Raw genomic sequence first — 15,594 nt, 5'->3', positions numbered from 1 at the left:
GCCACTAGCTTAGCTTTTTTTTAACCATATCTTTTCCCATAGTGCCTTTGTTTAATGACTTTACATGTCACACTTTACCACAGTGGAAACACCTAAGGCCTCTCACCTCCTTTACACCTTCTTGGGCTTTTTTTTTAACCTGTGATAAACAATTACCAGTGTGCTCTACTCTTTGGTTTGTAGTGCAGGATCTCCCCTTCTCCCAATTTCTATTCCTCACAGGGTGAAATTCTTGCCAGAAGTTAAACTTTGTCTTCTGCACCAACAAATATCCATCTGCCATCTCTGCTGCTCTTCTCATTTCCTGAACTTTCTGTTCATCCACATGAATTCTTATTATCTCTGGAAGTGAGTTTTTAAACTCCTCTAGCAGAAAAATCTCTTTTAAAGCCTCATAAGCTTTATCTATTTTTAAGGCCTGAACGCATCCATCAAAATTACTATGTTTAATTCTTTCAACATAAGTCTGACCTGTTTCCTTCTTTATGTTTCTGAACTGCTGTTTATATGCTTCTAGTACCAATTCATAAGCACTCAAAATAGCCTGTTTGACCTCTCCATTATCTCTTGACCCCGCATCTGACAACGCTGCATATACCTCACTGGCTCTACCTACCAGTTTAGTCTGAACTAGCATTACTCAGAAATCCTCTGACCACTCCTAGCCAATTTTTCAAATGAACTAAAGAAGGCTTTGACATCTTTCTCATCAAAATATGCATATATGCATATATCGCTACCTTCTCTTTTAATCTCCTTCTCTTTTAACTTGACTTTGCTGACTAAGTCGCAACTTCTGAAGTTCAAATTCTCTTTCTTTTTCTCTATCCCTTTCATTTCTCTTTCTTTTTTTCTTCTATCCCACTTTGCTCAGCTCGGAACCTTCTCTTTTCTCTCTCTCTCTTTGTTCTTTCTCGTTCTCGCTCCCTTTCTCTATCTTCTAACTCCATTTTCCTCAATTGTAATTCAAGTATTTCTAACTCTACTGCACTTGTCTGTTTCTCTGACACACCTAACTGCATAAATAATTCCCTTACAATTTCAGCTTTACTTTCATCCTTGCTTAAACCCAATTCTAAACTCTTTGCTAATTCTAAAAGTAAGGTGTTTTTCTTTCCTTCTAAATTTTCTTGGCAAATTTGGGAATCATCTTCAAACCCCTGGACCTCTTTGGCAATTTTAAGAGCTATTTCTCTCACTTTTAATTTAACCAAACACAAGTAACCAAAATTAAATAAATTGTCTCACCTACGTTTTACTTAAAGATCTAGGACACTAATCTGTTTAAATCTTTCACACCCCAAATTGATTCAAATCTATCCAAATCTCAGACTGGATCTGTCTAAACATGTCCAAATCACAACCCAAGCCCCCATCTGTTACAAAATGGTGGTAAACCATTTTGCTAATTAAAACAAACACACAGAAAAACTCACCTCACCTTATAATCTGTTAAAATATGAGTGACAGAGAACTACACAAATTTCAGTATTTAAAAAAAACAATTTATTCTTTAGCTCCAAAACTGTTTAGAATACTAAACAACAACTATTTACAACTCTAAGCCTCCTTTCTCTTAAAACAGTACCTTCTACTCTATAAAGTATAATGATCCAATTAAGCCCCCATTAAATTTATAGCAAATCAATTTTCAAAACCAGCCAGTGGTGTCGATCCCCCACTGTATATTTCCCTGGGTTGTCCTCAGTCTTTTGCTGCACAGACTTTTCATATGAAAAAAGTACCTTTCATTCAGAGAGAAGGGTTGAGGGCAGTAATTCAAATGGCAGATGGTGCTCTTTCTCTGGCACCACACAATGGTTCAGTGGTTAGCACTGCTGCCTCACAGCACCAGGGTCCCAGGTTCGATTCCAGCCTTGGACGACTGTCTGTGTGGAGTTTGCACATTCTCCATGTGTTTGTGTGAGTTTCCTCTGGGTGCTCTGGTTTCCTCCCACAGTCCAAAGATGTGCAGGTCAGGTAATGCATACTATTAGGTGCATTAGTCAGAGGGAAATAGGTCTGGGTGGCTTGCTCTTCGGACGGTTGGTGTGGACTTGTTGGGCTAAAGGGCCTGTTTCCACACTGTAGGGAATCTAATCTAATCTAAATAAAATCAGATCATCTCATTGGTTCAATGTTGTCAAAACAGTATCATTCAAATTCAATTGGATTTTAGTATCCTTGGGCATAATTTCAACTGATTGGCTTAATTTGAATTGTTGTGAAAACAACTCAGTATCTGAGTTACAGTGCAAATATGATATATTCAAATTGTCCAGTACACTTTGTGCCAGCTTTTCAACTTTCACTCTCTCTTAAAGGTACCATACATGCCTTCAACTTCATAACACGATTATGCTGGTACATTCATTTGCAAAGGCTGAGGTTAGGGTGTTTTTGAGGAAGAAAGTTATGACATTGGATCTGAAAGGCAGCTGAACAATACTCAAAATGAGGAAAGCTGTTAGTATTTCAGCCAGTATAGATGCCAATAAGAAAACTGGTGGTTCATAATTTTATAGCATTTACATCAAGAGAACAGAATGGAGTTGTATTGACATAAATAGTTTAGAGAGGGAATTAGAGGGCATAGGAGAAAAACTAGAGAAATATGAAATTTCAGGATTAGGATAAGAAGAAAACTTGCAGGAATTTGGCAGGGGAAAGGGACTGATAAAGCAATAAAGGAAACTGAATGGACAGTCTCAGTCTTACTGATCTGAAATTCACAAGTACCTTGCATATTATTCAAGTTGAGTCCTAAACAGGAGAAACATGTTTAAGAGGTCCCATTGGTAATAGAGATAAGAAGCATTCCAGGATTCTGCTGGAGTAGTGAGCAACTTTGGCTAAGGTGAAGAGGTGTGATTATGTTTTAAAGTTTCGGAGTTCAAAACAAGAATAACAGCAAGAATGTTCACAGTGCTTTAAGATAGCTGCTTCACACGAAAGGCATAAGAAACCTCTAACTCTTGTCATCTAAAAGCAGTTGAGAGGAATGTGAGAATTTCAACACTAGGATTGATTAACATAATTTAAATATAAAGAATATTAATGTAGTGACACGACGGTGGAGTGATAGAATTAAGATAAAGAATAATCATGATTAAATGAATGATGTAACAGGTTCAAGGAGCTAAAAAGCCCACTCCTATTCCTATACTGTAGTTCACCCAGACTACACTGAGCATTGAAGTCAGCCTCCCTCAGACTTCACAGCAGAAATGGAGGGCACATCAAGGAGAATGAGCAGGATGAGAGATAGAATGAGTCTTACTAGAATGAATAAATTGGAGGCAAAGATATGAGACAGCAGATTCACAATATAGAATTAATGTAGCAAATAACGGCCTGTGACAACATGTGGCAGGTAACTTAAATATGCCATTCTGAGCTCTGTGAGAATTTTCCAGAGTCAATGCAAACGCAGATTGTTCCAGAAATGAAAATAGACATGTGTGTGATGAAGGGTCCAAGGAAGTGACTCCGAGGCAGAAATTATCAAGAAGACCATAAGACACGGGAGCAGCAATAGGCCATTCAGTCTCCACCAGGAATACAATGAGATCGCAGTTGATGTGATCGAGGTCTACATCACAGAAAAGGGCCCTGTGGCTTACCAACTCCAAGCAGGTCAAAAACAATCACCTAACTATTCTAATCCCACTTTCCACCATGCGACACATAGACTTGTATGCCTCGCAAGTGTACATCTAAATACTTCTTATATGTTATGAGGATTTCTGCCACTGCTACCATTACAGGCAGTGAGTTCCAGATTTCCACCACCCTCTGGATGAAAAAAAAGTTTCCTCACATGCTCTCTAAACCTCATGCCCCTTACCTTAAATCTACATCCCCTGGTCATTGATCCCTCCAGCCTTGGGTACAGTTCTTTCCTATCTACCCTGTCTATGGTCCTCATAATTTTATCCATCTCAATCATGTCCCCTGTCAATCTTTGCTTCAAGGAAACAATTCCAGTCTGTCCAAGCATTTTTCATAACTAAAACCCCAGAGTCCAATCAACATTTTGGTAAATCTCCTCTGCATCCTCTCCAGTACTATTACATCCATCCAATAATGTGGATTCCAGAAGTGAACACAATACTGTAGCTGTGGCTTAACCAATGTAATATACAGTTCCAGCATAACCTCCTTGCACTTAAAGTCTCTGCCTCAGTTAAAAAAGGCAAGCATCCCATATATCTTCTTAAACATTTTATCTACCTGTCATGTTACCTTAAGTCACCCATGAACATCTACAACAAAATGCTTCTGATCCTTGCTGCTTCGGAGCATCTTACCAGGGCTTTCCCTTGCCTTGTTTGTCCTGTTCATTACCCCACATTTATCCTGATGGAATTCCATTTGCCTGTAATCAGCCCATCTCAAAGGCCCATTTATATACCCATGTAATTTAAGGCTATCCTCCTCATTAATTACCATCCCAAATATTTTTGTACCATCTGCAAACTTATTCCTACATTCAAGCCTAAATGGTTAATATACACCACAAACAACAAGGCCCAACACTGATCTTGGCAGAACCACATTGGGCACAGGTGTCCAGTCACACAAACACCTGTAGACCATCACCCTTTGCTCCCAGCCATTCAGTCAATCCTCGATCCAAGATGCCAAATTTTCTTGGATCCCATGGGCTCATCGCTAACAGTCTCCCATGAGGGACTTAATCGAAAGCCTTGCTGAAGTCCAAATACACTACATCATATCCATTGATCTCATCTATACATCTGGTTACTTTGTTGAAAAATTCAATCAAGTTCATCAAGCATGGCCTCCTTTAACAAAATCATGCTGACTGTTATTGATTAATCACTGTCTCTCCAAATGCAGATTAATTCTGTATCTTAGAATTGCTTCCCAACAGTTTCCCCACCACTGCGGTTAGACTGACCAGCCCGTAGTTTCCTGGCTTATCCCTTAGGGCTTTCTTGAATAATGATGGGAAGTGCCTTTTTAGCTAGCATGGAAACAATGGACAGAATAGCTTCTTTCTATGTTACAAATTTCCTATGAACCTAAGGGCAGACGAGGAGTTTTTTCTTTCAAAAGGTTACATTACACCTCCAATTGGGTTGGTTCTGGTTAAAGAAGTAATAGCTTTCAAAGAACAATTGAATAGAGTAAGGCAAAAGGAAATTGTGACAGGAATGTGAGACAAGACTCAGAGTAAAACTCATGGATACCTTGTGCAAAGAACCAGCACAATAACTATGGGCCAAATGGCCTTACTCTGCACAGCAAGATTCTATGAAAGAGTTTCTTGCAAGGGAATCAGTTCTTACCAAGTAATTTTACAAACATTAGATTACCATAAATGTACATTGCAAGGCCCAAGAATCTTTACCTTATTGCTACAATTCTGTTTTTTCATTTACTCTTGGCACATGGGAATTGTTGGCTGGCCAGCAGCAATTGCCCATTTTTTGATAAGATGGTGATGAGCGTCTACACAACTGAGATGCTTGCTAATCTTTTCAGGAGGCAGTTAAGAGTCAACCACATTGCAGTTACTCTGGAGTCAAATGTTGGCCAGACCAGGATGGCAGATTTCCTTCCCTGAGTGAACCAAGTGCACTTGTCCAACAACTAACAATGATTTCATGATCATAGATTCTTAATTCTCTATGAAGTTAAAAATCACAAAACACCAGGTTATAATCCAACAGGTTTAATTGGAAGCACACTAGCTTTTGGAGTGCCACTCCTTCATCAGGTGATTGTGGAGGACACAATTGTAAGGCCCAGAATTTATAGCAAAAATTTACACTGTGATGTAACTGAAATTATACATTGAAAAATACCTTGCTTGTCTGTTGAGTCTTTCATCTGTTCGAATACCATGATAGTTTCACTTCCTTCATGAGTAAATGACCAAACCTTTTTTAAAAGTTGCAATCTCAGGTTAACTGTAACAATTGGTGTTAGCTAGACAATATGTTGAAGGTGTTAGCCCTCTGTGTTCTCTGTCTATGCCATATGTTTAGATTGATTCTAATCTAAAAAGTGAGATAACAGAGTTTTACATGAATTCATTCAGTTTTGAGTTGTACTTTGTGCCTTAGAATTGTGTCCTCCACAATCACCTGATGAAGGTGCAGCACTCCAAAAGCTAGTGTGCTTCCAATTAAACTTGGACTATAACCTGGTGTTGTGTGATTTTTAACTTTGTACACCCCAGTCCAACACCGGCATCACCAAATCATAATTCTCTATAGTTTTACTGAATTCAAATCCCACCATCTGTTGTGGCAGAATTCAAATCCGAGTCTCCAGAACATTATCTGAGTTTCTGGATAATACCATTAGACCATCATCTCACCCCTTCTCAAATAACATATCAAAGATTCCAGAAATTGCCTCAATTCGACTTTACAGCCCATAACCATTGATTCCCTTATTGTTTAAAAATCTTCCTATCTCAGCCCTGAATCTATTTAGTAATCCAGCCTCAGCAGTTGCTCAGTACAAAGGCTGAAGGAGGAAATCAATGATGATAACTCAGTGAAAATTTTGATTAGGCTTAATAGAGAGTAAGAATTTTAAACAGAGATGCAAAAGATAGAAGAGGTGAGATGTTCAAAGAAGAAAAAGATAAGAGAGGAGAGTGGGGAAAGACTAAGTTGAGATTTGATGTTAAAGGTCACACATATCAGTCTGAATGGAGAAGGTTGTGTAACATATAGACAGTTGAGGAGGCTTCACTAAGAGCCAGGTTTCCATCATTAAAGATTAAACTAAATTAGATATTAAATAGGTAGCATCTCGGTTTACATTGACCAAGAGATTCCAATTCCAAACGGTCATAATTAGCCAAAGTTGCAAATGGTCAAGAAGAAAGCATCTGTTCCTTCTTTTCTGTTTTTCATTTGAATGAGAAAAATAATTAAAATAACTGATATCATTTAAATTCTAAACAAGTTTTCCATTTCAACATTTAGCCTTACAAGACATTAGACCAGGCAACCAATATTGCTCTGGATTGAGAGGAAGGTAATCCTGACTAGACAATAGTCTTGACTAAACTATGCGCTTTTCCAGCAACACATTTTCAGCTCTGATCTCCAGCATCTGCAGTCCTCACTTTTTCTCTGACTAAACTATGTGCCAATTTTGCATAAGAATTTTTGGGGACAAAGAGGGCAACCACTCCTACTTCAAATGATCTATCCTAAAACCTGTATTTTTCTCAGATAACTCAAAGTCTACCATACACTAAAATTTGTAACACTTTAAGTGTAATTCTTCTACAGCCTATTTTCAGAGATGAACTATTAAGAATCATACAGGACAGGATGAGGCCATTCAGGCCACCATGTCTCTCTCAGCCATTTGAGGGTGATGAGCCAATGCATGTTATACAGCTAAACTCACAGTTTAATACAACCCCCTGCACTTTCCCCATGGTAACAGCACTGATTGGTTTTCAAGATAAAATTGAAAGTTTGAATTTCAAATACTTAATTTTCACAAAGGTGTATTGTATATCTCGCGCATTTGGCTCACTAATGTACTTCAGGAAAGGACTTATACGCTTAATGATAAGATCCTTGGGAATGTTGCAGAACAAAGAGACCTTTAGAGTGCAGGTTCATGGTCCCTTGAAAGTAGAGTCACAGGGAGATAAGACAGTGAAGAAAGCGTTTGGTGTGCTTTCCTTTATTGGTCAGAGTATTGAGTATGGAAGTTGGGAGGTCACATTGTGGCTGTACAGGAGATTGGTTAAGCCACTTTTGGAATATTGCATGCAATTCTGGTCTCCTTCCTATTGGAAGGATGCTGTGGAACTTGAAAAGGTTCATAAAAGATTTACAAGAATATTGCCAGGGTTGGAGGATTTGAACTATAATATGCTGGGGCTGTTTTCCCTGAAGCATCAGAGGCTGAGGGGTGACCTTATTGAGGTTTATAAACTCATGAGGGGCATGGATAGGATAAATAGACAAAGTCTTTTTCCTGGGGTGGGGGAGAACTAGAATTAGACGGCATAGGGTTAAGGTGAGAAGGGAAAGATATAAAAGGGATCTAAGGGGCAATTTTTTCATGCAAAGGGTGGTGTGTGTATAGAATGAGTTGCCAGAAGAAGTGGTGGAGGCTGGTATAATTGCAACATTTAAAAGGCATCTGGATGAGTATATGAATAGGAAGGATAAAGGGGGATATGGGGTGAGTACAGGCAAATGGGACTAGATTAGGTGAGGATATCTGGTTGGCATGGATGTGTTGGATCTAAGGGCCTGTTTCCATGCTGTATATCTCTATGACTCTACTACTTTAAATGTGCCAACCTCATGGTCTAGCCTACGTATGACTCCAGACACTGCAATATGATTAACTCTCAGCTGCTCTCTGAAATGGCCTAGCAAGCCAATCAGATTCATCAATCATTACAAAATCTCAATGAAGAAATGAAACCAGACAAATTACCTGGCATCAACCTATGCACCAGAAAATATGCTGGCAGAAACAGCTCAGTCGATCTTGGGGAGGGGGGTGGGCTTGATATCACGTGATATCAAGAAATGGTTGGAGAGACTTGATAATGCAAAGGCCAATGGCGCTGAAATATTCTGCCAAAAGCAATGATTGCACAATCTGCAAACTCATGGTTTGGCATATCCCCCATTAAACCAATACCATCAAGTTATGGGATCAACCCTAGTTCAATGAAGAGTGCAGCAGGGCATGCTAGGAGCAGCAACAGATATATCTAAATGAGGTATCAACCTGGTGTGGTTACCAAGACTACTTGTGTGCCAAGGAGCATAAGTAGCTAAGCGATCTCGCAACCAACAAATCAGATCTAAATTCTGCAGTCCTACCACAACCAGTCATCAGCAGTGGTGGATGATTGAACAACTCACTGAAGGAGGCAGCTCCACAAATGTTCCCATCCTCAATTTTGGAAGAGTCCAACACATCATTGCAAAAGATAAAGCTGAAGCCTTTGCAGCAATTTTGAGCCAGAAGTATCAAGTGGACAATCCATCTCAAACTCCTCCACTGGTTCCCAGCATCACAAATATTAGTCTTCAAACAATTTGATTCACTTCACATGATAACAATAAATGGTTGGAGGGACTTGATAATGCACAGGCTACGGGCCCTGACAATATTCTGGCAATAGCAATGATTGCACAATTTACATCACCATTCACAACTTCTCAGATACTGAAGCAGTCTGGACTTGCCACATAAATACAGTGGCTACAAGAGCAGGTCAGAGGCTAGGAATACTGCAGCAAGTAATTCATCTCCTGACTCCTCAAAGCCTGTTCACCATCTCCAAGGCACAAGTCAAGAGTGTGATGGAATTCTCCCCACTTGGCTAGATGAGTGCAGCTTCAATAACACTCAAGACAGACATCCACGACAAAGCAGCCCATTTGATTGATACCATATTCACTAACATCCACTCACTCCATGCCCAATGCTCAGTAGCAGCAATGTGTACTATCTACAAGATGCGCTGCAGAAATTCACCAAATGTCCTTAGACAGCATCTTACAAACCCAGGATCGCCTCCATCTCAAAGAACAAGGGCAGTAGATACATGGGAACACCACCACCCGCAAGTTCCCCTTCAAGTCACTCACCATCCTGACTTGGAAACATAACAACATTCCTTCACTGTCACTCTGAAAAAAATCTGGAATTCCCTCCCTACAGGTATTGTGGGTCAACCTACAGCTCATACACTTCAGTGATTCAAGAAGACAGCCTCACCACCACCTTCTCAAGGGCAACTATGGACAAGCAATAAATGCTGCCAGTCAGTGATGACCACAGCCCATGACTTAATACAAAATAAATTGAATAACAATAGTAATTCTTAAGAAATCTCCGTAGATGTGCCTATTAAGTGGTACACTTGATTCAATAAATGGTGAGCGCAACTGCTCTGCTTAAAAAAGTTGATAACGATTTGTAAATAAGATATTTTGGACATATTTCAATGAAGCAATGCTAGATTGAACAGAGTAGTGTTCAATATTTACCTGTCTGAGGTGCAGGCAGGATACGGGCTGTTCGAATAGGACCATTCCGGACAGAATACAACTCCTGAGCCTCGCCACTCATCTGCAAAACAATTAGAGAGCAAAATTCACCAAAGAATTTTAAAAATACTCAGATAATAAACGTTTAATATTTTTACTAACACAAGTCCCTAACATTGTAATTGCGCATTTCAGCTGTTGCTCAAGATCACAGCCCATTATGTTATTTCTGTTTCTCTTATACTTTGTTCTTACTTCTCCTTCTCACTTTAATCTTTTTAAAATTTAACTTATATTTCTCATCAACCTGTTCAGAGATATCCGGAACAGGTGAGACTTGAACCCAGACCTGCTGGTTCAGACGTAGGACACTACCACTCCACCATTAGACCACCCTCTTTCACACTTTAAACCTTTAATTTGAAACCATCCACAGCTGACCCTTCCCACTCCTTATATCCTCCTCAATCCAGCAACAGTAACCTCGCCCCACACCCCCCACCAACCTGATTGCTCTATCGCAAGGACTGTCTATTTTTTACCTTTTTCTACCTATCATTATGCTTATCTCAATCATTAGCTGTGTCTTTGTAGCGCAAAACTCTACTATTCCCATGTTATCCTGGCAAACCTGTATCATCCATAAACAGGTGATCCAAATTTTGGTGCCTCTATCCTAACCTATACCAAACTCCATTCACCTGTCATCCTTGTTCTTATTAATATACAGTACCTTAAATCCCGGTGGACCAATGTTGCAAGTCTAATAGGTTCAATGTTTGCATATGAATTCTGACCCTTCCACGAACTTTTATGATTTGCTACCTGAAAGTTCATGAAATGGCACTTGTCTACCATTTTTGGACCTGAGCAGTATCCAGTCTATCTCAGCTTACCCTGGAAGGGGAAAACATTTCAAAATTTGAATAACGAGTAAAACTAGCTGTCAAATGCTGCTACAATGCAGTAAACCCACTAATGGTTTTCTTCATTAACAGAATGCTGCCATCAAACCAAAAAGACATTTTGCCTCCAACACAAATTAGTGTTTTTTATTCACTTGTGAGACGTGTGGGCTGTGTGGGCCAAAATTTATTAGGCAAAAGTGAGGACTGCAGATGCTGGAAGTCAGTCTAGATTAGACTGGTGCTGGAAAAGCACAGCAGGTCAGGCAGCATCTGAGGAGCAGGATGCTGCTCGGATGCTGCCTGACCTGCTATGCTTTTCCAACACCACTCTAATGAAGGGCCAAAATTTATTGCCTATCCGTAGTAGCCCTTGAGAAGATGGTGGTGGGCTACATTTTTGAATCACTGCAGTACATGTACTGCAGGTAATGTAATTTCTGAGTTCCAGTGCCAAAGTGATGCCAGGCATGTAGGCTCCTCATCCCAATGATTGTCAGACAGTATCAAACAACATATCCCATTGAATTTTCACAGCTGGGAGCATGGTGATCATATTCAACGAGCCCATGCTTTCTAAGCCTCAGGAAAGTATTTCCATCATTGGATGTGATTCTATTTTTGAAAATCATTTATTAAATAAACTGGACTGCGCTAAAAGTTCCATCATAAAGCAACTTAAGATCATCATCTGGTTGTGTGATGTACATGCACATGCTAGAAGCTATTTGCATCAATACTGAAGACTCTGTTTTATAGAGGCAAACAGAATTTGTAAATATATTGCACCTTTTTCAAAATAGGGTGATGGAGTTAGCCGAACTCCGCTACATCCTCATGGCAATGCTCTGATCAATCAGAATCTACCTGTCTGGTCTGAGGATTAAGGTTGACAGTTAACCATTCTTGCTGCATCTCAATGCCAAATACAGCCTAAACAATCAGCATTCTCATTCTGTCTAAAATGTCCCATTTTCTTCAATAATCTGTTTTTTTGTATAGTAATTCTGATGAGTACAAGATTAAAAGTTTCAATTTCTCATCTCCTTTTGGCAATGTTTAAATTCTGTAACACCAAGCATTTATTTAATTTTGAATAAGTTCATTTCAAAGCAACCAGATAATACCTTTTGAACAAACCCTGAATGCCTTAATCCAGTTTTGTAGACAAGGGAATGGGTAGCAAAGTAAAATTGTCTCTCAGGGGGAAAAAAGTCAACAGAGGAAAGAACTTTGTGACTGAAAAGGATTTTATTTCAGGTTGGATAATTTATTCATGAAAAACTCCACAGAGACCAGTTTCCTGTCACCAAGTCACCTTTAATTCACATAGTCAGATGTCACATGACACCAGGTTATAGTCCAATAGTTTATTTGAAATCACAACGTTTCGAAGCGCTGCCCCTTCGTCAGGTGAAGTGAAGAAAAGCATACAGGCACAGAATTTATCAGCAGAGATCAATGGGCAGAGAAATCAAAAGATCATACAAATGGTGTGAGTGCAGTGTCGAATAATAAGTCTCTGTAGGTGATTAGAAGCATTAGACGGTGTGAGTAAAGTGTCAACAACTGAATAGTAAGTGAAGGGGATGACCTATAATCCAATTAATTGAGGCAGAGAGATAATTACAAAAATATTAAAAATAAGGGGTGCTAGAAACAAACCAAATGGCTGGAATAACATGATAGTCCATAAGACCATAAGACATAAGAGCAGAAGTTAGGCCATTCAGTAGATTGAGTCTGTCCATTATTCAATCACAGCTAGTATATTTCTCAACTCCATTCTCCCATTTCTCTCCGTAACCCTTGATCTCCTTGACAATCAAGAACCTATTTATCTCAGTCTTAAATACACTCAGTGACCTGGCCTCCATAGCCTTCTGTGGCAATGAATTCCACAGATTCATCTCTGTCTGGGTGAAGAAGTTTGTCCTTATCACCGTTCTGTAAGATCTTCCTTTTACTCTCAGTCTGTGCCCTCGGGTCCTAATCTTTTCTACCGATGGAAACATTTTCCCACATAAGTATAACAGTCACATGCAGGGTCTAACCAAAGTAACAAATAATCCAAAACTGTACAAATTAATTAAGGTAGAGAGATCATAACAAGTTATCAAAGTGACAGTAAGGAAGATTTTACAAATACCGAAAAGTATGGTGAGGTTACATGTAGCGTGACATGAACCCAATATCACAGTTGAGGCTGTTTTCATGGATTCAGAACTTGGTTATCAGTTCTGCTGGGCAGTTCTGTATTATTGTAGATCTCAAAGGGCACCTCAGAGGACGTTTACCCAATGTTCAGAGTCTGAATGTCCTTGACAGCTGATGTGTTCCCCAACTGGGAGGGAACATTCCTGTCTGGCAATTGTTGTGTGATGTCCATTAGTCTGTTGCTGTAGCATCTGCACAGTCTTGCCAATACACCATGCTTCAGGACATCCTTGCCTGCAGCGTTTGACATAGACAACAATGGCCAAGGCACATGAGTATCTGCCATGGATGTGTGAGTGGTATTTCCACGTGTGATGGTAGTATCTATGTCGATGATCTGACATGTCTTGCAAAGGTTGCCTTGGCAAGGTTGTATGGTGTTGTGGCTGATGTTGTCCTGAAGGCTGGATAGTTTGCTGTGAACGATGGTCTGTTTAAGGTTTAGTGGTTGTTTGAAGGCAAAAAGTGGGGGCATAAAGATGATTTTTGGTGAGATGTTTGTCATAATTGATGACATGATAAAGGCTGCAAAGAACATGACCTTGTTTCTTTGCTCTGGGGGTGTACTAGTTGATGAAGGATACTCTATCAGTTATGTCCTGTGTCTGCCTTCTGAGGACGTCACTGGTTTCTCGCTATAGCATGTCAGAACTGGCAGTCAATGAGTTCAGCATCATATCCTGTTCCTATGAGGGCATCTTTCATCATCATTAGGTGTGTGTTGTATTCCTCATCCGAGCAGATCCTGTATATACACTGGGCTAGTCCATAGAGGATGGCTTTTTTAATGTGTTTAGGGTGGAAGCTAGAGAAATGCAGCATCGTGAGTTTATCCATGGGCGGACAATAGAGTGAGATACCGAGGCATCTGTCCTTGATGGAGATGCATGTATCCAAGAATGAGACTGATTCTGAAGAGTAGTCCATTGTAAATCTGAATGTGAGATGAAACTTGTTGTGTGGTCATTTCAGTGATTCCTCGGCATGAGTCCAGAAGAAGAAAACGTCGCCGATGTATCTGGTGTTCAGCATTGGTTGGAGGTCCCTTGCAACAAACAAGTTCTGCTCAAACTTGTGCATGCAAACGTTAGCGTATTTGAGTGCAAAATTGGTCCCTATGGCTGTCGAGGGTGAAGACATTGTGGCCGAGGATGAGTGGATGAGTTATAGGATGGTGGATGAGTTATAGGATGACGTCTGGAAATTGGCAGTTTTTGGGGTTGAGTACTGAGGCTGTTGTAGCAATGCCATTGTCATGAGGGATGCTGCTGTAGAGTGGAAAGTCCTTGACACTGAGCAGTTCTCAGCCTGTCAGGATATCTGATACTCCTGTTTTTATCAGCCAGCCTAGGCTCCCTGATTCGATCAGATTAACAGTCCCAATCAGGGAAATCATATTCTATAAAATCCACCTGGCTGATCTTGTTACAACCACTACAGTTCACACTACTGCATACAAGTCAGGTGTCTGAGTACTGAAGTCCCACTCTTATAATCTCAAATACTCAGTGCTGAAGCAGTCCTATGCTGCTGGAGGTGCTGTCCTTCAGCTGAAATGCGCTTAAATCCCATAATATATTGAGAAGGAGCAGAGAGTTCTTCTTCAGGGGTAGCACAGTGGTCAGCAGTGCTGCATCACAGCACCAAAGACCTGGGTTCAGTTTTAGCCTTCTCAGACTACCTGTGTAGAGTTTGCACATTTTCCCCATGTCTACATGGGTTTCCTCTATTTTTCTTCCACAGTCCAAAGATGTGCAGGTTAGATGGAATAGCCATGGGAAATATATTCTGAGTGGGATGCTGTTTGAAGGGTCAGTGTGAACTTGATGGGCCAAAAGACCTGTTTCCAAACTCTAGGGATTCTATAAAATCTGAAGGAATTCTATGAGTGTCTTGATAAATATTCATCCCTTTTCTGACACTACCAAACTTAGACCAGTTTGTCAGTAATCTTATTGCTGTTTGTAAAGTTTTATACATCCCCAAATTTAACTACTCTACAAATAACAGCTGTGCTAGATCATTAACTCTAGAATTCCTCCATAAAACACTCCATATCTCTACCTCACTCAGGCTTTAAGGCACTCCCTAAAGCTGACTGCTCAGACACAGTTTTTGATCACCTCTTCAAATAGCTCCTTGTATGGCTGTGAGACAATTTTTTAAAATTTTGAAAACATTTCTTTGATGCTCTTTATGTTTCATTTCAGAAAAAGGTGATATATAAATATATATTGTTTCTGTTGTTGCAATAGTATCCAGCATGGGAAAGGAACAAGCACAAACAAAAGAAATTAAAGCTAAATAATTATATTTAGCAACACAAACAGATCCAAGGCATATATCCCCATTCCAATTATGTATGTAGGCGGATTGAAGAAACATCAAAAGCCAGACTGAAACATAAACCCACTTCACATCCATTTCAAACAGTAACTTATGTG

General features: G+C 39.8%; 1 protein-coding gene across 2 annotated transcripts in view; it reads right to left on the bottom strand.

The window, feature by feature from the left end:
- Nucleotides 1-15,594, bottom strand: part of bcas3 (BCAS3 microtubule associated cell migration factor) — a 1,146,863-nt gene that overhangs the window by 1,001,412 nt on the left and 129,857 nt on the right. For both annotated transcript variants that reach the window (XM_060847956.1, XM_060847957.1), the window contains exon 6: nucleotides 10,029-10,110. In XM_060847956.1, coding sequence (XP_060703939.1) covers nucleotides 10,029-10,110 — 82 coding nt within the window. The remainder of the gene's footprint in view (nucleotides 1-10,028; nucleotides 10,111-15,594) is intronic.

The sequence above is a fragment of the Hemiscyllium ocellatum genome, chromosome 31, assembly GCF_020745735.1.
Source record: "Hemiscyllium ocellatum isolate sHemOce1 chromosome 31, sHemOce1.pat.X.cur, whole genome shotgun sequence".
Taxonomy (NCBI): domain Eukaryota; kingdom Metazoa; phylum Chordata; class Chondrichthyes; order Orectolobiformes; family Hemiscylliidae; genus Hemiscyllium; species Hemiscyllium ocellatum.
The sequence above is the reverse complement of the archived record's forward strand: the minus strand, read 5'-3'. Positions and strand labels throughout refer to the sequence as shown.